This window comes from Rhizopus delemar, genomic scaffold (assembly GCF_000149305.1).
Source record: "Rhizopus delemar RA 99-880 supercont3.1 genomic scaffold, whole genome shotgun sequence".
Classification (NCBI taxonomy): Eukaryota; Fungi; Mucoromycota; class Mucoromycetes; order Mucorales; family Rhizopodaceae; genus Rhizopus; species Rhizopus delemar.
In genome coordinates this window covers 2236203-2262473 of record NW_027137827.1, presented here as the reverse complement: position 1 = coordinate 2262473, position 26271 = coordinate 2236203, and the positions used below count along the sequence as shown (strand labels likewise).

Here is a 26271-nt window from a genome sequence, read left to right as displayed (position 1 = left end):
ATATCCTGCTTAAATCACACTCACTGACTTTGTTTATGCACATACAGTGCTTATGGTACCAAAATGCGGCTGTCAAAGGATTTAAAACAAGTCTAACGATACAAAATATACTTAAAAACGTAATTTACGCCGTAAGCATTGTGATAAAACTTGGTTACTTAAATAGAAAACCGAGGCATTCTAAACGCTTCAAATTCATAGTCAATAAAGTTTTTGTAGTACTACTGAAAAGATATAGTTTTTGTTTTTAGTATGAAACCTTACAATTTTTCCCAAATAATTACAAAGATATGTGGAATAGTTATTATATATCAAAGTCGTGTCTATTATAATATATCAGTAGTCTAAAGGTTCCAAATGTCATGTGCGGCTGTATTCATTGTCAGAGAAGTTACAGATTAATGACAATCTATTTTCATACTCCTGACTTGTTTATATAACACGTTTATGTAAAGCAAACGTTTTTATCCAATAAAAATCATAAGTTACTTAGCTTATTCTTTATTGTTATCTGAAAGATAGGTCGCTCTAATAAAAAAGTAGGTAACTTACAGTAATTGAAAAATCTCCTTATGTTTGGAAAAAAAAAAAAAAAAAAAAAAAAAAAAAAAAAAAAAAAAAAAAGCTTGACAAGCAAAGCCGTTAATAGGTCTGTAGAAAGAGAAAGTAGACAAATATTCCTATGGTATACATAGCAAGTGTTTGGCTACAACTATATGATGAATATCAGAAACAGAGCTGATTTAAGTAAGCAAAAAGATTGTGTCAACAAGTACCGCAAAAGCAAGAATAAATTAGTTACTGTTAATTTTACAAATTTGAGAAAAAAGGGCTAATAACTCATGTGTAGGCTTTGAAAAAGTTAGAAAAACCAAGGAGCCTTTCATACTGTGAGACGGCTTAATATGGAAAAAAGAGAAATAAAGCATCACAAGATTTATACAGAAAAGATTTCATATTGATGAGTGTAGTAATTCAAAGGAAGAAGCGGAAGAATAAAACAAGCACTTGCAGAATTTGTTACAAGATATTACTTTATCTGTTAAGCTACTGTTTCATATATTAAGCTATATATTGTAATTAATGTATGCTTTTATCTCTCACAATAAATGCTCTTCAAATTTACATGCATTATGTCATGTCGCTTAATGCTTTCTTTCTATTCATAAAAATAGAAATGCTGGTGAAATGAAGACGAAAGATGTGACTATAAGCTTTTCTTGCAGAACTTTCATAGTTTATATAATAATTTTTTTAGTTTGAAACATAAAAGACGCGCATTTATTTATTTTTTTCGTGATAGTGGGGATGTGAGGCAGAATACGATAGGTCTACTGGTGATATCAAGGACATGTCCCATTAGACCCTTCACCTTTGCTTTGGCTAGTATAGTTACAAGTACCAGAAGGACTGTATAGAATGTTATCTTTTATGCAATATCTGTGTAACAAGCATTTGTAAACTTGGCCATTCCCACGAAAAACTTTGGTAAATTGTGCTCGTCGGTGTATTAAATTCATTTGTAAAAAATAAACATGGATGCTATAAACAAAGAACTATAATGTGATGAAAGTCTTATAGATGTAAAATTTACCAGAAAAAAAAAAAGATTTATCAGCAGTGCAATGTATATGAAGCAGTTTGCTATGCTTTGTTTAGTTTACTGATTAATTTACATATTATACACAATGTGACTCCATCTTTGTATTGCATGAAAAAATAAAAAGAGACTATTTTTGTTTTTCTCTTTCTTTTTATCGCTAAAATTTAATAAAGAGAAAAATGACTCAAAGTGATATCCAAACTATTCGTTTATCTAATGGCAAGGCCATTGAAGGTATGCACTAAATAAACAAAAGAAACGCGTCAGTGACTAAACAAATGATATAGTTCATACACAACTCTTTATCAACAACGAATTTGTTCCTGGCCGTGGTCCATTAATCGAAACAATTAATCCTACCACCGAAGAAGTACTTTGTAAGGTTCACTCTGCTGATGAAAGTGATGTGAACCTCGCCGTTGAAGCTGCCTACGATTGCTACTATAAGACTTGGCGTAAGGTAGCCCCAGCCGAAAGAGGACGTTTAATCAATAAGTTGGCTGACTTGATGGAGCGCGATAAAGATGAGCTTGCTACTTTGGATGCTGTAGATAATGGCAAATCATTTGTGGTTGCTCGTGATGTGGATGTAACCGATTCTGTTGCCTGTTATCGTTATTTTGCTGGTTGGGCTGATAAAATTCACGGAAAGACGATTGATACGACTTTTGATAAGCTTTGCTATACCCTTCATGAGCCCCTTGGTGTTGTTGGAGCTGTTATCCCTTGGAACTATCCTACCATGATGGCTGCTTGGAAATTTGCACCTGCCTTGGCTACTGGTAACTGCAGTAAGTATACGAAAAAATCCATGATGAAAGCAAATTGAATAACCGTGTGGGTTTTGATAGTTGTCATGAAATCATCTGAGATTACACCATTATCTACCCTCAAATTTGCCGAACTTGTGAAGGAAGCTGGCTTTCCTGCTGTAGAGTGTCATTCTTTCAGTTTAAATGAATTCTATTGATTTTCTTTTTCTTTTTTAGGGTGTTATTAATGTGGTCACAGGCTATGGACACACAACAGGCGCCTATTTAACCGGTCATCCAAAAGTAAGCAAGATGGCCTTTACAGGTTCTACTGTAACCGGTCGTAAAGTAATGGAATCAAGTGCAGGCAGTAACCTCAAGAAGCTTCAATTGGAATTGGGTGGAAAATCCGCCCAAATCGTTTGTGCCGATGCCGACCTTGAGAAAGCTGCTTACTGGGCCTGCGGTGGTATCTTCAACAACCATGGACAAAGCTGTAACGCTGGTTCTCGTATTTTTGTTCATGAATCTATCCATGACAAATTCCTTGAGCTCTTTATTGCAGAAGCTAAGAAAATCAAGATTGGTGATCCTTTTGAGGAAGATACCTTTCAGGGGCCTCAAATTAACAAATCTCAATTTGAAAAGATCCTAAATTATATCAAGGTAGGTAAGGAAGAAGGGGCCAAAGTAGCTTATGGTGGAAACCGCTGGGGCAACAAAGGTTACTATATTGAGCCCACTGTATTTATCAATTGTCGCAACGATATGCGTATCATGCGTGAAGAAATATTTGGCCCTGTTGTTGCTATTGGCACATTCAAAACAATTGAGGAAGCCATTGATCTTGCCAATGACTCAGACTATGGATTAGCTGGTGGTGTTTATACAAAGGACATTGACGTTGCTATTAAAGTAACAAATGAAGTTAAAGCCGGTACCATGTGGGTTAACTGTTTTGATGTCTTTGATCAATCAACACCTTTTGGTGGTTACAAGCAATCTGGCTTTGGTAAAGAACTAGGTAAATATGCTCTTCAGGAATACACTCAAGTCAAGGTTGTGAAGATCTTAAGAAACAAGATTTAAGCTATAAAAGGTCTATTTGTAAATAAAGCACCTCATTCTTGATGGGTGATCTTTAAATATATACGATTTTTATTATTGAAAATCAATCAAATGAATAATAAGGACATTGTTTTTTGAAGCATAATTTATGTTGACTATAAGATTGCATGTTGAGCATACAACAGTGATCGAATTCTATAATAATCAGATGATAGCATTCCTTCTACTAATAATTGTCCAGTGCCCGTCTACATCATACAAACGATAAACATACATCCTTACAATAAATATAAATTGAAATACCTTTCTAACAGCCACTTGCTCATTACAAACCAGGATACCTTCACCTTTAAACTCTGCTTGAATTCCTTCCGCTTGTAGTATCTTTCTAAATTCTGATAGACGAACGTCTCCAACAAACACAGGTGGCTCGTATTGGGTGGGTTCATCTGGCATACTTACATCTAATGAGGGTGTAGTTAAATCTTCAGGAAAGTGAATACGACCAACTACACGAGCAAGTTCATAATCATCCAACTGTAAAATAATGAGTTTGTTTTTTCTTTCTTCTTAACCTACTAACTGCTTTTCTTACCTTGGAGAATCGAAGTGAGCTAACCATACTGTCAGTCAATTTAACTCTGTAGATATTGGTTGCTGCAGAGACATTGAGTACTTCTCCCACAGAAGGTGTGAATATTTCTTTTGTGAAGTATTCAATCCCTTGGCAAGCACTTTCAAGGTCCTTTGTAGATGATTCTGAACCATGGACAATAATCTTGAATAAAAAAAAATTAGCGACTTTTTTTATATAAATAAGATAAACACACCAGTTTTCTAGGGGCAATCTGAGGCAAAATTGTCTTCATTGATCTACCATCCGATAAACCTTCCAGGTCAACATATCTTAATTGACAGCGAACCAAAAATGTTTCATCACTTGAAATGTATTTTGTAGGTGTCTCATCCCTTCCCGGTAAAATGGGTTCCTGAAGATCTATTTGCATATCCTAAACATATTAAAACATGTCAATGCTTCTTTTTTTTTTGTCCTTTTTCTATATGCTTTTACATCTTCTTTTCCAAAATTAGCACCTTGACCCAAGTTTTTCTTTTCCTGTTCCATTCTTTCCAGCTCGGACGCCTTCATATAATGTTCAATCTGAATGGCCTCACCATAGTCATCCATTTTTTTTCGTTTTTCCAAGTAGGGAAACATACGATAGCTGTGAGCATGCTTAAAGAACCCACCCGATTTGCCTGTATCACGAACGTATAAATCAAACTGTCTCGTCAACAGACCTTCCACATCCTCATCGCCTTCATCCATATCTGAGACATCTGATTCATCCTCTTCCATAATGATCTTGCTTCTTGCAAGCATAGCTGCCTGTGCAGCTTCCTTTTCTGCTTTCGCGCGTTGTGCAGCTTCATACTCTTGTAATTCAGCACCTTCCAAAGGCACACGCTTATAGACCCTGAGATCGATTGTATTCTCATACGCTATCGCAGGCTTCACAAGTACCTTGGTTCTGTTATTATTGACTACTGTTGTCGTCGTTGCTGTTTTGTTGGTTTGCTGTTCCCAATCGTCGTACAATCGACGTGCCAGTGTACCTGGAGCAGATCGGTCGGTGAGAATCAAGGTATTTTGGGGATCATTCGTCATCCATCGCAAAAACAATTCACGGGCAAATCCTGTTTCTAGACTATGGTGACTTGCCATCACTATCTTGGGGCCTGGATAGTTGTCCAAATCTTCAATCTTGTGGCATAATCGAACGTACTTGAATTCATAGGGATTCTCTCTTGATTGTGAAAACTTCCTAGTGAGTTCCTCTCCCATCCACTCGAGCATGATCTTTGCAAAATGAACGGTATGATAACTTGTATTAGAAAGCATGATTAATGGATAGTTGAGTTGGTTTTGCGACCAGTGCTGGTCTAAAAGATAAGCTAATTCTAATACACGAGCTGAGGAATCAGTTGGTAAAAGTACAGATCCACCCTTATTTAATGAAGTCAACATGGTATCTACAAAAGGTACATGTCAGCCAGAAAATGCGAGTTTTTTTCTTTTTTTTTTTTTTTTTTTTTTTTACCAAACATGGCAGCATATCTATCCTTTCGTGCAGGGTGAACTACTTGTGAATTGTATGCATCGGTAATAAGAAGAGAAGGTCGAGTAAGTGAATCAAGCACAACGCCTCCAGAATGTAATACAGTTCCATCCAAATGACTAATAAATAACTCAATCATCAATTATCTTATTAATGCAATTGCTTCCTTACTATTCTTTTCTGTGATTAAAGTCAACAGCGTAAACGATCTCGTCTGTATCTTGTTTAATTTTCCATATAGTTCCACCTACTGTGTGTGCTGCTGCATAGGCTGTAATGGTAATACCTTGACACTTCCCTATCACAAATATATAAATCCATCAATGGCTACTTTCCATTCAACAGTTTACCTGGTAAACTGAACGGCTGAGAATATCGAAGTGGTGTGATCTTATCAAAGGCATTATCAACATCCTCTAGTGTAAATGTCTTGAATTCCAGTTCATTTGTTCTTGATTGATAGAGATCATACATACACATCTTTCCCATGTTGACAACCGGAACAGTTGAGTAAACAGGACAAGTCATTCCAAGATGATTTCGTGCATAAGGATAGGCACCAAGATGACCGAGATCACTATGAGATAGAAGGACTGCATCAATTTGTTTCGACACTCTAATAAAATTGAATAAAAAAAACGCCGCCAGGGTGTTTTTGTTTACCTTTTTGGATTGGGGTAGGTTATCTACATCAAAAGAATTTGGCCAGCCCCAATCAAGTAATATTTTTACTTCATCGATTTTTAATAGGTAACATAACGGTCCTTCACTTTTGGGACCTGAAATGGGTGTAAATTTAATATAACTGGTCCTTCCAAAAAAAATTAGGAAAAAGGAAAAAAAAAAAAAATAAAAAAAAAATAATATATAAAAAAAAAAAAGCTGGGTTAAATGTTAACATTTCTTTTTTACATTAATTGAAAAATGACCGAAGAAGAGGAAGATCCTTATAATGCAAGAATTGAAAAAACAGGTTGCTTTGAAGAAAACGAAAAATTATTAATATGCTTTTATGATACAAAAGATTGGAGAAAATGTGCAAAAGAGATGCAAGCTTTTAGAGAATGCTTTGTAAAAAACAAGGAGAATGCAGGTAGTAAAGAGCTTGAAGAGTCCCGAAAGAACAAGTTATTCTTCACATAGAAAGCTAGCTTCTCTTATCTGTGAATTATCTAATAATGACATCCTTTGTAACTGTGTGAATAAATGTGGATGGGGTTTGAACTTGTACGCCCTGGATAATACTTGAAAAGTTAAGACATGTTTGATGACTGAGGCTACAAAAGTTATTAATATTACACATCAATCCATATATATTTATATATATGACTGTTACCAATAATGCGAAATTTATTATAGTTCACAAGGTTATTACAAAGCCTTTCACATAATTCTCTATCCTTTTCTTCTTCTTCATCGCTTATATCCGCAGTTGCATTAATAAACGTGGGCAATTCTGCTAAAAACACGAGATCTGACAAAAATAAGCCTGTGGCAATGTTTAGCGATAATAATAAAAAGACTGCTGTTTACCTAAGAATGGTATGCATCCATTGACATGATCAAAGTCCTTTAGACTATGCGTCAATACGCATTCAACAGCAAATGATTCGGATACCTGATCTCTTGCCTCTGTCATACATTCTCTAACGTTTTTCCAATTCCTGAAAGGCTTGGTTAATTCTTTGAGTTGATCAAACAAATCGCGTTGATGATGATCTACTCTTTCCCACGTCTTTTCTAATCGTGTCACAGCTGGTAACTGCAATCCAAGAAGGATTTGCATCAGTGTGCTGTAGTTGCGATGCTGGTAGCATTTGAATGCGATGCGAATGAATTTTTCTACCACCCGAACTCTTGTCTCCAATAACCTCGATCTGACTACTTCACATGCGACCCACTGACACGTCTAACAGATTCTTGGTTACTTTTCTTAATGCCAATTCAACATATTCTTTATGCAGGAACACTTACTGGGGATAGTTTACCTTATTAAAAAAGTCAATGAGCAGTTCTACACCTTTCAAGTCACTTTGATAAATTGAATGATTGAAGGATACCTCCGAATTTCTCTTTTCGTTCTTTCTCCACCTCAATTCTACTAATTCTTCCCAACTGACCGTCTGAAGCATATCTCTTTCAATCAAACAAAACTGCTGTGTTATCACTTCTGATCGATAATGAAGTATCAACGATTGGCTCTGATTTGAGTGGATAAAAGAGAGAAATTTGTGTTGCTTTAAATCTAAATGAAACCAAAATCTATCTCTTTTCATGTTACTTTCTCGAAACGTATCCTTCAATTTATTCGTCCAACTTGAATGAGTGAATTGAAGTGCACTATCTCTGCTTTGAGAAGTTTGATAAAATCGTCTTTGTCTTTTCAGAACCCTTCTTAAACTTTTTACGATTCTTTCATTTCGTGGTGAGCCGAGAACGAGTGGATGAGTACGAAGTTGAGTTAGAAAAGTACAGAGCATGAAGCGCAGTGTACGTGAATTCATAAAGTCGTATGTCCAATAATGTGTTAACCAGTGACGTATTACCACAAACGTTCTACGATTGTATATATAAGCATACAAATAATATTTAAATAAACAAATACCTTATTCGAATCAATCTACGTTCATCTGTTTCTTCTAATAACGTCCATCGAAATCTGGATATCAGTAACTTGCACAACTTGATTGGTGTAACAAATTGACGAAAGATCAAGAAAAAATCCATCAAGAAATCATGATCCATTTCCCTTGTTAACTTTTCTACTAGTTTTTCTATAGTAGCTGAGGTGACTGAATCCGATTTACCATAGTTTATAAAATGCATTGAGTCCTTTAGGAGTAAATCAAATACGTGTGGATCATTCTCAATGGGTTCTTTTGGACTTGTGTTACTACTGTCCCTGATAGGAGGTGATCGAGTGGTTGTTGTTCTTTTCATATCATTTGCACTATATTGCATATTTTATATAAAAGGGGAAAGAGAGAAAGAGAGAAAGAAAAGGGGGAGAAGAAGAGAAGTGAGTGAAGAATAGAGATGAGATTCTGTTTATATGATTTCCTTACATATCCTTTGTTATCCAACCATAAATAGTAGCTAATCGTGAATATCCCGGGTGACTTGATTCTATATATAAACTGTGTCTTCTTCTTTTTGGTACATCAGCTGCTGTGCTAGTATTTATTACAGGTGAAGTAAGGATGCATGCATTTTGATGATAAAATGTTGGCTTGTTTATATCATCTAATGATTTTGATCGCCTTCTATTCTATTTTGTTAATTCATATTTCTTGCTCTTTAGTCTCATTCTTTACTTTAAAAAGTTCATGTGTGATGCTATGCATGAATTATAAAGAAGAAAAGAAAAGAAAAATTAATTGCCATGACACTTTATTACTGTCCTTATATCGGTATTTAAATATACTTTATGCGGAGCAAAGAAAAAAAAAGGGGATTGACAATCATGCCATTTTACGTGTCTATTTAATGCAAATGATGAAATACAAATAGCTTACTGTATTCATGTCCAACTGAATCACTTAAGCTTCCTACTCACCTTTACACTAAATTTTTCTATTCGATTCTAAACACGACTACCAGGACACACATTCAGTATTTTATTCATGCCATCTTTTTACTATAATCTAGAACCTTCAAGTGAATCAAGAATAAATTCAAAGAGAACTTGTATTTTTTATATATTTTTTTTTCTATCGATGAACCACCCTTAATTTTCTAAGATGAAAAAAGTATTACTCATTGAAAAGTAAATACGCCCCCTTCATTCCATGCTTATCCAACACATCCTTAACCTTAGAAGCATAAATTATGCAGTATCAATACTTGTAAAAGAACAGACTAAAATTACAAAACACTGTTTTATTATTATCAACATTATTGATACTGCTTCTCTACATCTCAATAGACAACTCGAATCATTTTTTAAAATTAAAGATAAAAGTCTGGTTTTCGTGCAAGTTTTAATTTCTCTGCCACTTTGAATCTTTCAATATGCGATTCGAATATCAGGCGCTCAAAAAGATATGCTTTATTAATTGAGACTAGCTATTTTATGAGGTTCATCGCGCTGAAAAAACAATAATAAAAATACTTGTGCCATCCAAAGATCAATCATTACATTTTATAATTCTACTTTAGCATCCATCAATACTATAATAAAATTGAATTAATGCTTTGTTTCGTGAGCTATAAAAAGCATTGGCATCAAATTTCATTTTCTTTTATTCGCAAGGTTTATAAATTCTCTTTCTCCTTATAAGGTTAACAATCGTCAGTATTGATGCTTTGTATACAAATACACAAGCTATTAAATTATACATGAACTTACTTTTAGCCATAGCCTGTGTCTAGACTTTGATTGTTCGCTTCAGCATGAATGACCAATAATATAAAAACCTGTAACAAACCAGGATTTCATAAAGATTAAAGTCTAATCATACAAGCATCTCTCACTAACCAGTCAGCTTTTTGTAAATTGTAATCTTCATCTATTAAGCAGTTCATTCGGATAATCTACTTGATTGTTTATAACCTCTTGCTTTGATCTACAGTTGCGGTTAAATGTACAAAAAAGGAAGTTTGACGTAAGAATGAAAAAGAATAAAAGCAAGATTTAATGACCGATGCTTTTACTTTGTTTTATTTTCATTTTCTTTTGTAATGTCTTTTGAAGACCAAGTGAAATTACAACGACCGTTTCGAATAAGAAGATCTCTAAGAGAACTTGTACATAAACCCAGTTTATCTAGATCCAATCGATATTCATTAAAATTACCACCTTTACCTTCATATGATACCAATACAGAAGAATATGCTTATGATATACTTTATGAATGTCAAAGAGGGTAAATACACATGCTATTCATTCATGTAGTTATAACATTATCACTGTATTAGTTCACTGTCTGTAGGCTATAGTTCAAAAACGTAGGTAAAAAAAATATTTAGATTGATATACATACACACAACAAATATACTTATAACCAACACCAGTCTTTTACAATTTGACCCAAATCCTTGGTGTGATGCAAACATGGGATTTACACCAATGAATATCGAAAATTATCAATTACCTGACCCTACTTGGCAATGGGTAAATACCAATAGGCTACAATAAAAGGAAACTAATCCATGTGCGTAGGTAAGCAAGAACTGGATGATAGATATGACAGATGATGTAGATGAATCAGGTTGGCAGTATGCATTAAAGTTTCATGGGGCAGATTGGCATGGTAAAGCAGACTCCTTTCTCCTTTTTTACAGTGATAGTCATCTTCCTTTTTAGGTAATTACAAGCATTTCAGATCTTTTGTAAGAAGAAGACGCTGGATTCGACTAAGATATCGAAACAAAAGGAACAAAGAGACATCGACAGAGAATGAAGTAATGACAAAGACCTTGGTTGATGTTGAAGATGCCTCATCCTCACAACCATCAAGTTCTTCTTTTAACCATCAAGAGTTCATGGAACAATTACAAAGGTGTCGATTGGATAGAGAAAAAATGTTCATGTTGAATAATGCTATACAGTCAGGACACGAAGATTATATAACAGAAAAGGTACGTACATTGAATTACTATCAAAACGTATAATAACATGTCGTTGTATGGCTAGATATCAGTCTACCTAAACATGCTTGATTTTGAAGATACAAAATACTCATTACTAACGATCTTATTCTCAAAAAAATCATTCAATCAACTAACCACCGAAGAAAAGAAAGCGATTCAATCCTTGAGCTATTACAGTGATGTAGAATCATTACTGGAACACGTTCATGTTCAATAATCATATTAGATAATAAAATGAATTTTATTTAAAAATATGCTTAGTAGAAGAAACCGAGAATCTTACCACCAGCGTGCTTTTGACGGGCTTCTTCGTGATCCATGATACCAGCAGAGGTGGTCAAGATAAGGTAACCGAATTGACGAGCAGGCAACAAGTTGGCGGTCCACTTTTCGAGTTCGGTAAGCTTGATGTTGAAACGAGGAGAGATAACACCACACTTGTTAAGACGACCGTTGAGTTGGATGACGATCTTACCGGAACGGTGGTCATCAATTTCTTCAAATTCGCCAATGTAACCTATCATCAATGAATGAGTCAACATGAAACAATTGACCTTTTTTTTTTGCAATCAATGTATCCGTTCTACATAGACAATGCTCAACATAGAGTTTAAACTAAGCCAATGTCGTAGATCGGAAATGTACTCTACCGCAGATTTAAAGGTCAAAGTTTGTGATAAAGATAAAACTCCAACTAGTTATACTACGGGATTTGGTTCCCCCAATTTTATCGATTGCAAAAAAAAGAAAACGGTGGATCTACTTACCGTGCTTTTGCATAACAGACAAGAACTTGATGATAACCTTGGAAGAAGGACGGATGAGAACTTGTCTCTTACCACGGCGTTCGGCGTTGTTGATGTTGTTCAAACAATCGTTCAAGACGGAGACTCTGACCATATTTGATAATCTAAAAAGGCAGTATTAAAAAAGAAAGAGGAAAAGCTGAAATGAGTGTCGCATCCACACGCCCCTCTTTAATAAAAGCGATTCATTAAAGCCTTTTCTTGGTTCCTCTTTTACCAAGTAGGTAGCAATTCCATAACTTGCTTTTACAAGGTAAGGTATGAACGATATATAAGTGAAAGGGATTGGGGAGGAGAAGACGGATGGATGGATGGATGGATGGATGGATGGATGGATGATACTTTACCTGTTGTAAAGAAGAGAAGGATAAACTTATCTGCAAGTGTGGATTACAACCTTATTCCCAAGAAAAAAAAAGTTGAGTTTATAAGCCACTGCCAATTTATTCTCCGGGCATTCGCAAGAAAAAAAAAGGGGGAGAAACAAGCATTATAATATTGTTTCACTTCAACTGCTCGCCTTCTTTTGTTGATACTAATCCTTCAATAACTGCCTTCCATAGACCATAAGGATGAAGGGGTGTTTGATCTGAGCCCATATGATACTTGTGCCTTATTGAAGGTCAATTTTAGGAATAACTCAAAAGTTTGAGTTGATAAAGAGCGTATAACATGTTTAATTCATTTCAATAAAGCTTTAAATCTTTTAAAGGCATAATGACTGTATAGAACATCTTTTTCTTTATTTCTAATGTTAGCTCAACTTTTGTCTAATCCATTTGCTCAAAGTTCTATATTTCATTTTTTTTAATTGGTCTTCATATGGGCTGATAATTACCAGTATAGACTACTAGGGCTTTTTTAGGCTACAGTAAAATTATTTCATATTTTTTTTTAAAAAAAAAAAAACCAATTCAACTTGTAAAGTCTTTGGTACTTTCTGCTCTAAATATACTTGCAAATCCTTATGGATCATTTTGTATATTATCTTTATAAACAACTTCACCTTACACAAAATGTTCTTTTTTTTTTTAAGGGAAGGGGAGTACAAAAAAGGGAAAAAAAAAGAGAGGGAGAGTATGGGATATATCGACTTGTTGCAAAACCATTTATAATATAACTTAAGGTTTTCATTGATTTATATATATTCTTAAACCAATTGTAGTCATTTTTTGATAGTCTTTGGTTAATCCTGTTTGTCTATTGAACAGAAAAGTGAGACTATTTTCTGTATGACAAGAATCCATATAAAGTAGACTTAATTTGATCAACTTTTGATCATCAGATACAACTCCGATTACACGCGAAAAAAAAATACAAATAAAAAAAAAAGCACGCGTAAAGTAAGTAGGATATTTTAATATAAAAGGTTGTTTAAAATAGGATCCTTGTTGTATTAATCATCTTTTTCATATTCAAGAATTCATTTTCTAATTCATCTTCTTCTGTTTGCGATATTGTATAGATATTAGGTAATGTACTGGGTCGGACTGTGTATACAAAAAAAAAGAGGGTGAATAAATAAACAAGAAATGAATATTCTTTACCTGCGCGTTTTTTGGTTGCTTGTTCTTTTATTGGATGATTTGATAGGGCAATAGAATCATGATTTCTTTTTCTTAGGTTACGTTTAACTCCTTTTCCTTCTTCTATTTAATTAAATGAATAAACAAGGTATTTTATATTATTATTTTTTGTATTACCTTGTTCTTGGTCTTTAATTTGTCTTCTTCTGTCTTCTAGTGAAGCGATTAAACTTTCTTGAATTTGTCTCTTTTCTGACTAATAAAAAAAAATAAGATTGATTTATGCTGAGTTTATTCATTTACCTCGTATTCTTCTTCTAAAGCTAAAACATCTTTATTAAAATAAGTTTCAATAAACGATAGTTGATAATTCATGAAAAACTCAGCATTCATCACTGCTTCTTCTCGTTTCAGTTCAATATCAGCAATTAATTCTTGATAAACTGAATGTGTTCCTAAACAATCTCATTTTTAGTTTTACACGCCTATTAAATAAAAGAGTACCTTTTTGTAAGCTGACAAGTTCTTGCTGTAAGTTTGTTATTTTCTCTTGATAAATCCTATATATAAAATTGAGTTTTAAATCGATGAACGCACGTGCCAATCATATCACTCTTTACTCATCTGCTTGTTCCCAAAACTCATTATCCATCCAAGTCATCAAATTATTGTATTGTCCTATTTTATGTTTATATTTCTTTTTCTTTGTTATAAAGCTGCTTACCTTTCCATTTATCAAACAACTCTTCATATTCTACTTCTTCTTCCTCTTCTTCTTCTTGTTCTTCTTCTTCTTGTTGTTGTGGTTGATGTTGATGATGTGGTTGTGATAATGATAGTGGTGGTGCATATCGAGGAATATGAGGAGAAGTAATAGTAGTGGTAGTAGTGGTAGTATTGTTAGTAGTAGTGGCAGTAGTAGAGCTGATATGATTATTGTTTGAAAGAGAAGGTTGTTGCCGTGAATACCAAACATGATCCGATTTGCTACTGCTACTACTGTTAAATAAATAAGGAGCAGGTGGTGGTAAAAGTGGGGGCAATAATGCTGTAGTGTTTGAAGGAGGGGCAGGTGAGGGTTGTCTCGAATAAAAAGGTACTTGGCTAGAAGACTGACCGAGTTTAAAAGGTAAAGAAGGTTTATGAATACTTGTTAACAACGGAGCTAAAGAATGGTTATTATTTGTAGTTGTCGTATTAGGATTTGGTGATAATGTATGAGAATCTGCCCCTGCTTGAGCTACAATGAATCCAAATTGAGGTAACATCATTTTTTATAAAAGAAAAAAAAAAAAAATAGCGGAAAAGGAAAATGAAAAGAAGAAGTAAAGAAAAAAAAAAAAAAAAAAAAAAAAAAAAAAGATCAACCCTTTTTAATGGAAAGGGAGAAACGTCACAATTCCTTTTTTTTATAAGTAATGATTACAGAATGCAGCTGATTCTATTTTTTAATTCACCAAGAAAGGTACACACAACACTTGTATTTATGTTGAAGAAAATTCCTCTTCCTCCCAAAATAACTTTTTTTTTTTTGTTTAATACGTGACTGACAACTACTTTAATCAGGACAAATATAAACAAAAAAAAGAACGATCAATGCAATAAAACAAAATAGTTTGTATTGCACACCCCGTACTTCTTTCAACATCCTCTTGTTTATTACCTAAAACTAAACATAAGATTACTTTGTGTACAAGCAGGTTTCAATTATCCTTAACCAATATTCTTTTAAAGTGGCGCATGAAATAGAAAAAATAGAAAAAAGAACTGCTTATTCTTTCAGACTTATCTGAGCCACAGTTGTCATTTTCTTAAAGATAAAGCCTAAAGTGAATTGGGTCATTACAGATTTTTGCTCTTTGTCTATCGGAATCAAAGGAGGCAACATACATTTGAACTCCTTGTTGTCATGGTAATTAACAAATAAATAAATAAAAGATGTAGATGCCTTCAAATTCAAAACCCCCCTCCCCTCTTTTATCAAATCAGTTACAGATCTCACTTATAGCCTATATTGAAATATGTGATTGCACATATTGTGTTCCAGTCACGGGATAAGAATAAACACAAACACAAAAATCTGCTTGTCTTTGGAGATGTCACATGAGTTTAAATTGGTAAACACGACACAGTTAATTGAACTCTAGTTACACACAGTACACTATAATTTGAATTGACATATTCTTGTCTTCTTTTGCAAGAGATCTTTACTACAAACACTGTTCCTTTAATCAATCGTTTTCTTGTCTTTCATATTGACTGATGATTTCAAAAAAAAACAAATTATTCAATCTCCTTTAAAGCTGTTTTTTTAAAGGGTGTTGTTGATCACTTTGGTTTGTGGTGAAATTATAATAATTACTTCATCTGTCATCTATTTTTTGTATTTTCTTTACTCTTAAAATCATTTATATACAAAATAAAAGAGTAAATAACAAAGATCTACTCATTCTAAAGCCTCACCTGCAAAAAAAAAAAGAAGTGCAAAATTTGTCAAGTTCTTGTATTCAATAGCATACTTTCCAAATACTAATATGTAATAGGCTTACATTTAAAATAAAGTATTTAAACAAGTATAAATTCCACTATTGACTGTTTATATCTGAATAATTTGATATTAATCATCAAAGAGTGTGCGTTACTGCTTTAAAGTTCATTCTTTAGGTTGTACATCGTGGTTGGATAGAAAGAAATAGACGTATTTTCACTTTGTTTAAAGGTACTCTGAAGAAAGAAAGAGAAAAAGATTGACAGCTTTGGTTTCAACTATATTCTCTTATAATTCAAATGCCTCAAATAATACTATTTTAGATTTAATTGTTCATAAAAACGAACAGGTCTAATCGTCTTTGTCATCATATATGGCTATCGATCTTTACTTAATAGCCCATAAATCAAGATAAAAAGCTAAGATTGTTTGCATAATCATCCAAAGTGTTGCAAATTATCATTGATGTCTATTCCAGATGACATGTTTGATAATGTAGACATGCATTTAAAGTTGAGCACCAATTGTTCACAACGCTTTATTTCGTTTTTAGTTGGCTAATAATGCAATTACATTCAAGATGTATGCTTTTTCTGTTTGAATACTTCTTTGAATTCAGTTCATTGATGTATTCTAGCATCATTGTTTGTTTACCTGAAGAAGAAATAGGGAATAAGGTTGCAACAATGCACAATGAACTAGTTTGCATTTTAATTGGTCAAATTTGAGTCTAACATGGAGGATATTGAAATTTAAAATTTACAAAGTAGTCACATACCCCTTCTTATTTACTACTTTTTTTCTTCTTCTTTTTCAAAAGATGACAGCTTGCAAAACAGTGCTTGCTTCACAAATAGCTAGACCATTTCGACATTCTTTAAAGAAAAAACTAGACAAATGTACATCCAAACCTACACTGATTGGCTTACTAGCCAACCAAGATCCTGCCTCTAAAAAATATGCTGAATGGACAGCAAAGACCTGTCAAGAGACAGGCGTACAATTTGAACTTGCACAAGTCAATAAACATGAACTCGAACTTGAGATAATAAAAGCTAATCATAATAAAGATATACATGGGATCATGGTCTATTATCCTGTGTTTGGATACCCTTTGGACATGTCTCTACAAAACAGAGTGAATTATTTCAAAGATGTTGAAGGACTGAGTCAAAGAGCTTTACAAAATGTATATCAAAACAAACGATTTTATGATAAAAATATTATACCCTGCACACCATTAGCCATCATCAAGGTTTACAAACATTCACATATGAGAAAGCTTTTAATAACATTTTTATGTAGACACTAGAATACATTCAAGAATACCGATCAGATTTATCTTTTGGACATCGTTTAGAAAACAAGACGGTCACAGTCATCAATCGAAGTGATGTTGTTGGAAAGCCGCTGGCAGCTTTACTGGCTAGTGAAGGTGCACTTGTCTATTCTGTGGATGAAAACAATGTTCAACTCTTTACACCCACGGATATCAAGGACACACCCTTTTCACAGCAGCAAGTCATTCCTCAATCTGATATAGTCATCACAGGTGTTCCCTTTCGCAATTACAAAGTACCAACTGCTATCTTGAAGCCTGGTGTGGTGGCTATTAATTTCTCGGCCTTTGCAAATTTTGAAAAAGATGTGACATATAAAGCATCCCATTTTGTTCCTTCAGTTGGCAAGGTAACAGTGACGATGCTGAAAAGAAATTTATTAAGGCTGTATGATTATCAACTACAACAATTAAGACAATAGACAGATGTGTTCAATATGTGTAATATATTCTCGTGTAATAAAACAAACGTTATATGGAATAATAATAAAAGGAAAAGGATTAGCCAAGAGAGAGAGAGAGATGGATGCAAAACTATACACAAGGGAAAAAAAAGTCTAAAAACGCTCCTTCATACGAGCAGAGATAGTACGAAGTGTTGCGTAAACTTTACCGGGAGGACTACCCAAGATGAGACTAACGACAGCATCTCGAGCAATCTTGATATTTTGGAATGAGCCAAGAATATGAATTTTGCTAATCAAAATGTTCTCTTAGTAACCTTGTAAACATGCATTTCTATAGAAGCACTTACGTATCAGCCAAGACAATTCTTGTCTTGCTTGCATTTTCAATTGTAAACTTTGTTTTACCGTCTCGACCAGCAATACGACCAATAGCACGAGACAAGTGATCTCCGTGCAAGGTCTTTACATCCTTGATTTCAAACGTATCCAAATAAACATCATCCAATCTCAACAATGCCATAGCATCCTCTACTTCAAAACCTAAAGCAAAAGCTCTTACAAAGTCAGCTCCCTTTTGTAATGCTCCATCATCATCTGTTGTATTTGATGTTCTCAATTCTACTGTTTTGGATTTGACATTCATTCTCACTTGAAGCTTCATGTGTTCAACAAGAGGAGAATACAAGTCCAGCCAATGTCTTTTCAAAGGGGACATGCGGTGAGGAGGAATAGGTATTTTACGTTGACCTTTAGTTACTTTCTATCATATCATGAGCTCCTGTTTTCTAACCATTCTTTCTCTCTTACCTTTTCTTCTGCGGCACTAGCAGGTGTAAAACTAGGTTTGTCTTTGACCTCTTCCATGACAACATCAGAAGAAGAAGTAGGTACAGCAGAAGCATCAATCAACACATCGTCTTCATCATTTTGAACGTCTTTTTGTGTCTTTTTACTCAACAACTTAGGTGCCTTTAAAGATGCTAATGATGCCATAATCCCAGATAACCAAAAAAAATAGAATTCTTTTTTTTTTTTTTTTGCTTTTTTTTTTCGGTTAGAAAGTGGTCACGGAACAGTCATATTGCGTTTTCTCAGCAAATGATAAATTCAAAGTCAGACTTAAGGAAATGGCTTGCAAAACTGATAAATGAGGGGGCTAAGTAAATAAACGCTTTGAAATTAATTGTGAAAGTCCTTTCTTAGGCATAATTGTCAAACAAAGCAAGAAAAGAAAAGAAAAGACAGATGATTTTATTATACTTAATATATTAAACACAGCATGTAGTTTGCATGTGTTAAGAGATATACAGTAATCTTCAAAGGAATTTCTTGGCTTATTACACATAATCATACATATCAATTATTTATTTCATTCAGTATACCCTGAAAATAATAAAATTTCAGGATTTTTTTTCTTTGACAAACTCAATTAATTTCAAAGGAATGGAAAGACAGGGCAAGATAATGAAAGTGCGCTTCATAAAGTAATTTTTAACGAATGTCAAAAGATTCAAAAAAGATTTTCAAAGAAAAAAGCACTTTTATTAATTAACCGTTCCATACTGAGAGACATAGCATAGATTATAGTATCATCAGAATATCTGGTGTAGAACTAATATGGAGTATCAACTCTTTCTGCTTTCTTCACCTTCAACATTACAAATTGCCTGATGATTTTTCTTCTTTGCTCTTTTCTTTTTTCTTTGCTGCTGTTGGAGTCAATGCCACCAGACAGTTCAACAAACAATGGTGTAATCTTCTTACCATCGACCTGGAAAACAATACCAACCCAATTTGCATTACCAGTCAAATCAGCCAACTTCTTGATCCTATATTGTTTATAAGCTGTATGTTCGGATTGCTATTGTTAGAAAATAGATACTTACGACTACATAAGGGGTTCTCATAGTAATCTCTTATATATCTTTTCTTTTTGTTTATCTGAATTTGATACTCATCATAATAATAGGCTTGAGCATCATTTACATATAGGAAAGCTTTTCTTTTCCTTTTCTTTTTTTAATTCAAGATTTTTTCATCTTTAATTTTTTATTAAATAACCCAAAGAAGCTGTTACAAGTGTAATATTTCCTAAAGCCACCGGTATGTATATTAATAAAAATAGCAATGGAAATCATAAAGGTTCCCACAGCCGCTGCTTTTAGATCATGCTATCGATGATGGTTTTCTATTTCAAAAGCTACAAAGATATGTGATGTAGCTAAGGCAACAGTATATTATATATACAAAGAATACAAAAAAGAGTTGGTGAAAAGCATAAAGATCCGCGGACAAATTGCAAAATGCCCAAAGCCAAACGTAACATTGAGGTTTCAGAGGCTCACTTTATGTGATCAAAGCCACATGTACCCCTCGGTTGGAGCTGGGATGTCATCCACTTGATGAACCAAAGATTCTTTGTGCCTGACAGTATTTGAGAATTGTATTACATTTTTTCCACTCGAGTATACAGCGAATATGGAAAAAACAGTGATCCAAATTCACATCCTTAGACTTTTCCTTAACACCGAGTTCTGACTATAGCTTTAACATACATCATTTTGAATAAAGATATCAAAAATAAAGAGTTCTTTGTATGATTGGAATTCTTTCTACTTGCGACAAATTAATGTATATTATTATTATTATTATTTTTACAAAAAGACTATTCAGTACCAGTAACGACTTTTATTCAAAGGATTCTTCCCAATGGTGCTTGTGTAATTTATTACACAAACTTTTAACTGGTGTAACACGTAACAAAAGGAGTGCATTGTGTAGCATTATTCTTCGAGGACATCAATGCGCACGTTGTGAATATCAAGGAAAGATTAAATAGTTTATGGAATCAGTACTGATTAACAGGGATATTCAATAATCTATCTTCGATTACTTTTTATCTGTAAATCTTTTACAATCCATCTCCAAATAAAAACATGAACATTGTATGTTATATAATACCCGGGGGCTTTACTCTCAGTGCAATCAATGTTGTTTCGTCTCAAGCCAAGGCATTAAGCAAGGAAAGGGGGATGATATTTTCTTCAACATATTCCTATTCTATATAAAACATAAGAAAGGAAGGATATTTTAATTACCCAAAAGAATATCAAGATGAGACCAATACAGTATGCCCTACAATTCACTCGGTTAAATATTAATCGAATGACATGTAATGTTTTCAACTAAATTTTTAGATTTTACACACAAATATTTATTTCATTGATAAAACTAAGTCATGCAGTACATCGAGAATTCAATAGTAAGAGGATCAGGATTACGACACAAAAAGAAAGTATCTCTTGAACTCTTACCAAAAGATTCGGGTAATTGAATTCCGAAAAATCAAATGGTTTTTTTTTTTATTATTTTTTTATATACAGAAGAGATTAGGGTGGATATTAGTGTGCGTGTGTGTTTACAAAAGACAGTTTTAGGGGTGATATCATTTAGGCATGTTGAAGGAAAGGAACTCTTGAAGCTTGTTTTTCGCGAATTATTTGTAAAATGTGCTGCATACCTTTTCGAGCCTATAAACAAATCATTAGAAAAGAAACAGGGGAGCAACTTTTTTTTTTGATACCTTGGCAGCGTTAGCAATAAAAGTGCTTTGTCCAAATCCTTCAATACGACTCGTTAATCCCCAGCCAAATCGAGAAATGATACGGGCCTCTGTTTTGCAGGCTGTCCAATCAGAATTTTGTTCATGTTGTTTAAATATTTGAGTTTCTTCAATTTGCATCACTCGTACGTGATTTAAGTTCTTTGTACGAGTAATCATTGTCTTGTTCTTTGGGTCTACTTCAGATTCCTCGATAACAAATGCTTCAGAGCTTTTAAGAATCTATTATAATCGTTAGATTTTGAAAAGAAAAGACTAATCATTTACATTTTTAGGAAACCATTTAGGTGTTTTGCCTTTCTTCAATACAAGTCTTGTTGTTTTTAATATACCATTCTCATCTACATATCGATCTAATACATCCACAGAAAGTACTATTCCTTGAGTGAATATCACATTTATATGTCAAATTGTGTATTTTATACCGTGTGAAGCAAATGGATTTGGGTACCTTAACCAAAAGGCTAAAGTGACATTTTGCCACTGATAGCTAATATCAATTCATTTAATACTCTTCTTATTATTTTTCTCTCATTTCCTTACTCATAATTAAAAGCATGCTGATAGAATTTAACCATTCTAAAATAAATAATTGACAAGGAAAAAAAAAAAAAAAAAAGCTAAAGTTCTCGAAGATATAACCCAGGCATGTTTTATCCAATGAAATGCAAGGTTTCCATTTATGTGCAATGATGAGTGATGTGACTATGGTTGCTGTTTTTGTATAAATTACAGTTTAAATTCCGGTATGAGTACTATCAGATTTTATTCCTGAAGCAAAGAAAGGGGAAAGTACGTTTGTTATAAAAGACGACTTGTCTGAAAAGAATACATTTCTTTTTTTTATTACTATTACTGTTTAAATTATAGTTTGCTGTTGTATTACTCACAGAAAACTTATAAAATTGTAGTACGTGAAACTTAATACATGCATGTCCGATATTAACATACAAAACCAATTAAAAAGTTAGCTTCAAAGAAGCCATGAATTTTGTAATATTTAAGGGACGAGCAATAAAAATTATATTTTTCAGCAAATAATCAGTCTTCTAAATTTCAATATAACCTTCATTTTACTCTTTTTGATTGACGAGATTTATGTGGTATTATCAGCAGAGGCTGTGCACTTCCCACACACGCATACGAAACAAGATGAATATGGAAGATGACCTGACTTTTAAATTTAAAAAAAATTGCTTCGGTTCTTAAAAATGGTGACAAATACAATGTTTTTCGTTTTTTTTTTCCTTTTCTTTCTTATACTTTAGCTAATATGTCTTCTATTGCCACTTCGAATATCGATTTATACTCCTTTGATTTAAATGACAAAAGCTTAGATTTATTACAATCAGCCATTGACAGTCATTGTAATAATGATTCTTTTATTGATAAAGGTTTATACAAAAAAAAGAAATGATTGAATAAATCTCTAATTTTTCCCCAAAAAAAACTAAATAGATAATAATAAAACAATATTAAGCACCAAAAGAGAGCTTGAAAAAGGTAATAAAAATTAGCATAAATACAAAACTCTTACTTATTGACATGGCTCTAATAGATGATCAATCAGTTAAGAATACGCCTAAAAGAGCAGGACGTAAGCCATTACAAGAAACACCTGAGCTTAAAGTAAGTCTAAAAATAAATAAAAATAAGCATTTTATGTTAATATGTTGTAGGAGGGTTCACTAGATCCTAAGCAAAAAAGAAAAGCACAAAACCGAGCTGCCCAAAGAGCCTTCAGAGACCGTAAAGAGAAGCATGTAGCTGAATTACAAGCACGTATTGCAGAGCTGGAAGCACTTAATGCAACAAAAGATGAAACTCTTGTGAAAGAAAACCAAGAATTAAAAGAAAGGCTCAAGAAATTACAAGAAGAGAACTATGCTTTAAAGGGAGCACAATTTACGTTTCAATTTCCTTTACCACAAAATGATTATCATACACCACCTGCTAGTTCTCATTCCAGCAGCAGCAGTAGTAGTAGTGGTGCAGAAGATAGCCTATCATCTGCTGAACAAACTTCACCTTCATTCAATAATGACACACCGCCTTCTAATTCAGCGGAACCCATTCAATTTGGACTCGTTGGCGATAACTTGTATAGTCAATCCTTGGGTAATGATTTATTAATTCATGGCAAAGATGATTTATTCGCCGATTATCACACCACCAATGACGAATTCTTGTTTCCTAATCTTGATTTATCAAGTCTATTTGGTGAAGCCGATCTCTTTGGCATGAACATGGCACAACAATTTGGATTACCTCAAGTACCAACTATGCTCGACAAGAAGAAGATGTGGTTAGAAAAATTAAAGAAGGCAAAGGCAGAAGGCATGTCTATATATGAAATTCATCAAGAATTTAAACAAGAAGTGCCTGATTTTGACTTGGATCTCTTGTGTGCGGATATGAAGAAGAAAGCACAATGTAGTGTTACAAATCACTTTGTTACAGACAAAGACATTAACGAACTTGCTCGATGTATTCAATCTGTTGATGAAACCCTTCTTCAATAAGCATCAATTTGTTTTATTTTATTTTTTTCATTTTTCATGCTTTCATTAATTTCTCTTTCCATCCTCTTTCTCTCCTTCTTTCATTTTATTTATATGTTTCAATAAATTCTTTATTATTATGAGCAATAATCAAACAAAGTATGTAAATAGCAAGTTAATAAATAACTCGTTTATCCATTTTAATAACAATTGGAGGTTCATGAGTATTAGGTCTTGATATTTCAGCTAATTCCCTACCAGCCTACAATACGTTCTTTAGCATAAATACATATAAAAACAATATGACTTACACTCCATGTTCCACCTTGAATTAACTGAGAAAGGGAAAGCAATTTTTTGTTTAATCTAAAAGACTGTCGAACACGATCAGCTACCAAATCAAGATAGGCCACTGTCAGAGCACGCCATTCAGTGACAACAGGGTCCGACATATCAAACATCGGAGCCACTTCGATCTTGGGTTGATAGGGTAAAAGTGAGTTGGCATGGTAATTCTTGATGCCACGTTCATAATCTTTAGGTTTTAGTGTCAAAAATCCAGTGTCAATTAAGAGACCACCATTACAATAATCAGGTAGGGGTGTAAGTAAATCGGTGCCTTCGATGGTAGCACCCAAGAGTTTCTCGAGAGGTTCGACAATCGAGTAAACGATCCACTGAGATAACTTGTGAAAGGGAACCAAATGATCTGTTGTGTTATTTGGGTTGCTGTTATTATTTAAAAGGATAGCACATGGCCACACATCGCCATAGCCTTTTGTACCACCAATATTCTCTTCCGAGGCCCAAATTTCTCCCATTTCTTGCACTACAGGCCAGATGGTTTCGATACTAATCAAAGGCCCCTTTTTGGTTTTGATTGTCGTTGGATGATCAAGTAAGTAGTCTATCAAGATCGATCAGTTTTGATTACACAGAAATATTTTTGAGGTTACCGATCAAGTTCCCAGGTCTTCTTACAGAGTCCTTTCCAAAATAGTCTGTACGATTTTGTAGGGCATGACCGAGGTGGACGAGGATTTCGTGTCTTTCTGGAATGCCTTCAAATGTATTTACTTCGTTAAATTGTAAGCCATTGCATAAAGTATCCAAAGACAACTTCATCAAAGCCTCAGCTAATACATAGCTGTTAGCGATCATATAAAACAGCAAAAGTGCAACTTACAGTCAACTCGATGAGGCTGAGAAGGGTCAGAGGAAAAAGTTCCACTTAAAAACAAATCTAAAATAGCTACTGCAATACCATCCTTTCTTTTAAATTTCCTTCCTGACGATTGTTCGGTATAAGTCCATGTCTGACAAGGCTTCATATCCATCAAGCAAGCAATGACCAAGATATCAATAATCTTTCTTGTCTTTTCCAAATTATCCATGCCCAAGGTAGACCATGTCTGCAATAACTGATCTAAACGAGGCTTTCCACCAATATCAAAATGTCGCCAACGACCATAGACAGGTATATCCGAGGGTGTATCAAAATCGCGTTTAATGACAGAGATGACATATTGAACCATTTCGTCTAACTTTGATAGATCGATGTCAAAGTGTTGTAATTTATTACGAGTCGCTGCTTCTTGGACTTTGTAGCATCTTTCACGAATCGAATTTAAACCTAAAAAAAACTCCTTGTCGTTGTTATTAGTCATTGCAGGTGCCATGTAGCATAAAAAAAAGAATAAATGGAAGGAAAAGAGTGGAAGGTTTATAAACCTGTGTTTTATAATAAAAAAAAGTCTGTGTAAAGGTTACTCAATTTTAAGGGGTAAGAAAAAAATTTTGTTGGCCACAGAAAAAGTTCTCCCATGAATTAAGGAGAGAGAAAGAGAAAAAGTCATGAATTACATAATAATAGGGGTAAAAAAAAAAAAAAAAAAAAGGCTATATTAAGTTTAATCCAACTATGAACTTTGTTTAAGGAGTTTTTGTGTTCCCCCTTTCATCTTGATGGTTTGTTACTGTTATCTTGGTTACAAATTTTACTAAAAAGAAAAACAAAGTGTCAGAAAAGCGCCAATGAGTGTACATAATATCGGGTCCTTAGTATTTATTTATTGGTACAAGATCGTGGATAATTGTTATGCTGTATATGCTTATGCAGACAAGAAAAGCTTAATAGGAGAGAAACAGAGAGACAGAGCTTTGGACTTAAAAGGATATCAACTGTAGATCGCTTGGATATCTATTATTTAACCTCATACTAAAATATACAGAAAAGAAAACAAAGGAGGGGAGTTCTGTATTAGGAAATTCATTGTTCTGTAAAATAAAGCAAAAACAAAATAGTAAAACATAACTCAGTTACGAAACAGTTTATACAAACTTGAACTTTAGTATTAATAAAAATTAGCTTGGTTCTGTATTTTCATATTCACATCCTACTTTAGCATTTACCCCTCAATTTACAACTCTCTTTTTTCTGTACTTTT

The 26271-nt window shown here is 33.7% G+C and overlaps 13 protein-coding genes across 13 annotated transcripts; 5 read left to right on the top strand and 8 right to left on the bottom strand.

The window, feature by feature from the left end:
• Positions 1-2345: 2345 nt before the first annotated feature.
• RO3G_00893 (aldehyde dehydrogenase ALDDH) lies at positions 2346-3444 on the top strand (the record flags this gene model as incomplete). Its single annotated transcript, XM_067655484.1, has 3 exons — positions 2346-2394; positions 2455-2534; positions 2593-3444. The coding sequence occupies 3 exons, from the start codon at positions 2346-2348 to the stop codon at positions 3442-3444; spliced, it is 981 nt and encodes a 326-aa protein (XP_067511585.1).
• A 328-nt stretch (positions 3445-3772) lies between these two features.
• On the bottom strand, positions 3773-6280 carry RO3G_00892 (uncharacterized protein; the record flags this gene model as incomplete). The annotated part of the gene is made up of 9 exons (XM_067655483.1): positions 3773-3811; positions 3886-3960; positions 4019-4201; positions 4254-4433; positions 4496-5457; positions 5526-5662; positions 5715-5841; positions 5894-6159; positions 6276-6280. 9 exons carry the CDS (start codon positions 6278-6280, stop codon positions 3773-3775), a joined length of 1974 nt encoding a protein of 657 aa, XP_067511584.1.
• A 187-nt stretch (positions 6281-6467) lies between these two features.
• Positions 6468-6710, top strand: RO3G_00891 (uncharacterized protein; the record flags this gene model as incomplete). Its single annotated transcript, XM_067655482.1, has 2 exons — positions 6468-6614; positions 6687-6710. 2 exons carry the CDS (start codon positions 6468-6470, stop codon positions 6708-6710), a joined length of 171 nt encoding a protein of 56 aa, XP_067511583.1.
• A 334-nt stretch (positions 6711-7044) lies between these two features.
• On the bottom strand, positions 7045-8871 carry RO3G_00890 (uncharacterized protein; the record flags this gene model as incomplete). Its single annotated transcript, XM_067655481.1, has 6 exons — positions 7045-7452; positions 7532-7788; positions 7825-8099; positions 8149-8493; positions 8609-8806; positions 8858-8871. 6 exons carry the CDS (start codon positions 8869-8871, stop codon positions 7045-7047), a joined length of 1497 nt encoding a protein of 498 aa, XP_067511582.1.
• A 1352-nt stretch (positions 8872-10223) lies between these two features.
• RO3G_00889 (uncharacterized protein) lies at positions 10224-10878 on the top strand (the record flags this gene model as incomplete). The annotated part of the gene is made up of 3 exons (XM_067655480.1): positions 10224-10408; positions 10557-10656; positions 10849-10878. 3 exons carry the CDS (start codon positions 10224-10226, stop codon positions 10876-10878), a joined length of 315 nt encoding a protein of 104 aa, XP_067511581.1.
• Positions 10879-11392: 514 nt separating this feature from the next.
• RO3G_00888 (40S ribosomal protein S22-A) lies at positions 11393-12035 on the bottom strand (the record flags this gene model as incomplete). Its single annotated transcript, XM_067655479.1, has 2 exons — positions 11393-11652; positions 11903-12035. The coding sequence occupies 2 exons, from the start codon at positions 12033-12035 to the stop codon at positions 11393-11395; spliced, it is 393 nt and encodes a 130-aa protein (XP_067511580.1).
• Positions 12036-13315: 1280 nt separating this feature from the next.
• RO3G_00887 (uncharacterized protein) lies at positions 13316-14738 on the bottom strand (the record flags this gene model as incomplete). Its single annotated transcript, XM_067655478.1, has 7 exons — positions 13316-13431; positions 13489-13590; positions 13645-13723; positions 13771-13799; positions 13972-14027; positions 14088-14145; positions 14192-14738. 7 exons carry the CDS (start codon positions 14736-14738, stop codon positions 13316-13318), a joined length of 987 nt encoding a protein of 328 aa, XP_067511579.1.
• Positions 14739-16775: 2037 nt separating this feature from the next.
• RO3G_00886 (uncharacterized protein) lies at positions 16776-17716 on the top strand (the record flags this gene model as incomplete). Its single annotated transcript, XM_067655477.1, has 2 exons — positions 16776-17210; positions 17261-17716. 2 exons carry the CDS (start codon positions 16776-16778, stop codon positions 17714-17716), a joined length of 891 nt encoding a protein of 296 aa, XP_067511578.1.
• Positions 17717-17851: 135 nt separating this feature from the next.
• On the bottom strand, positions 17852-18694 carry RO3G_00885 (uncharacterized protein; the record flags this gene model as incomplete). The annotated part of the gene is made up of 3 exons (XM_067655476.1): positions 17852-17990; positions 18049-18461; positions 18509-18694. 3 exons carry the CDS (start codon positions 18692-18694, stop codon positions 17852-17854), a joined length of 738 nt encoding a protein of 245 aa, XP_067511577.1.
• Positions 18695-19313: 619 nt separating this feature from the next.
• On the bottom strand, positions 19314-19608 carry RO3G_00884 (uncharacterized protein; the record flags this gene model as incomplete). The annotated part of the gene is made up of 2 exons (XM_067655475.1): positions 19314-19562; positions 19594-19608. 2 exons carry the CDS (start codon positions 19606-19608, stop codon positions 19314-19316), a joined length of 264 nt encoding a protein of 87 aa, XP_067511576.1.
• Positions 19609-21150: 1542 nt separating this feature from the next.
• On the bottom strand, positions 21151-21901 carry RO3G_00883 (uncharacterized protein; the record flags this gene model as incomplete). Its single annotated transcript, XM_067655474.1, has 5 exons — positions 21151-21231; positions 21285-21545; positions 21591-21664; positions 21749-21813; positions 21867-21901. The coding sequence occupies 5 exons, from the start codon at positions 21899-21901 to the stop codon at positions 21151-21153; spliced, it is 516 nt and encodes a 171-aa protein (XP_067511575.1).
• Positions 21902-22596: 695 nt separating this feature from the next.
• Positions 22597-23845, top strand: RO3G_00882 (uncharacterized protein; the record flags this gene model as incomplete). Its single annotated transcript, XM_067655473.1, has 3 exons — positions 22597-22690; positions 22882-22952; positions 23003-23845. 3 exons carry the CDS (start codon positions 22597-22599, stop codon positions 23843-23845), a joined length of 1008 nt encoding a protein of 335 aa, XP_067511574.1.
• A 154-nt stretch (positions 23846-23999) lies between these two features.
• RO3G_00881 (uncharacterized protein) lies at positions 24000-25503 on the bottom strand (the record flags this gene model as incomplete). Its single annotated transcript, XM_067655472.1, has 4 exons — positions 24000-24086; positions 24136-24731; positions 24781-24960; positions 25011-25503. The coding sequence occupies 4 exons, from the start codon at positions 25501-25503 to the stop codon at positions 24000-24002; spliced, it is 1356 nt and encodes a 451-aa protein (XP_067511573.1).
• Between the last annotated feature and the right edge of the window lie 768 nt (positions 25504-26271).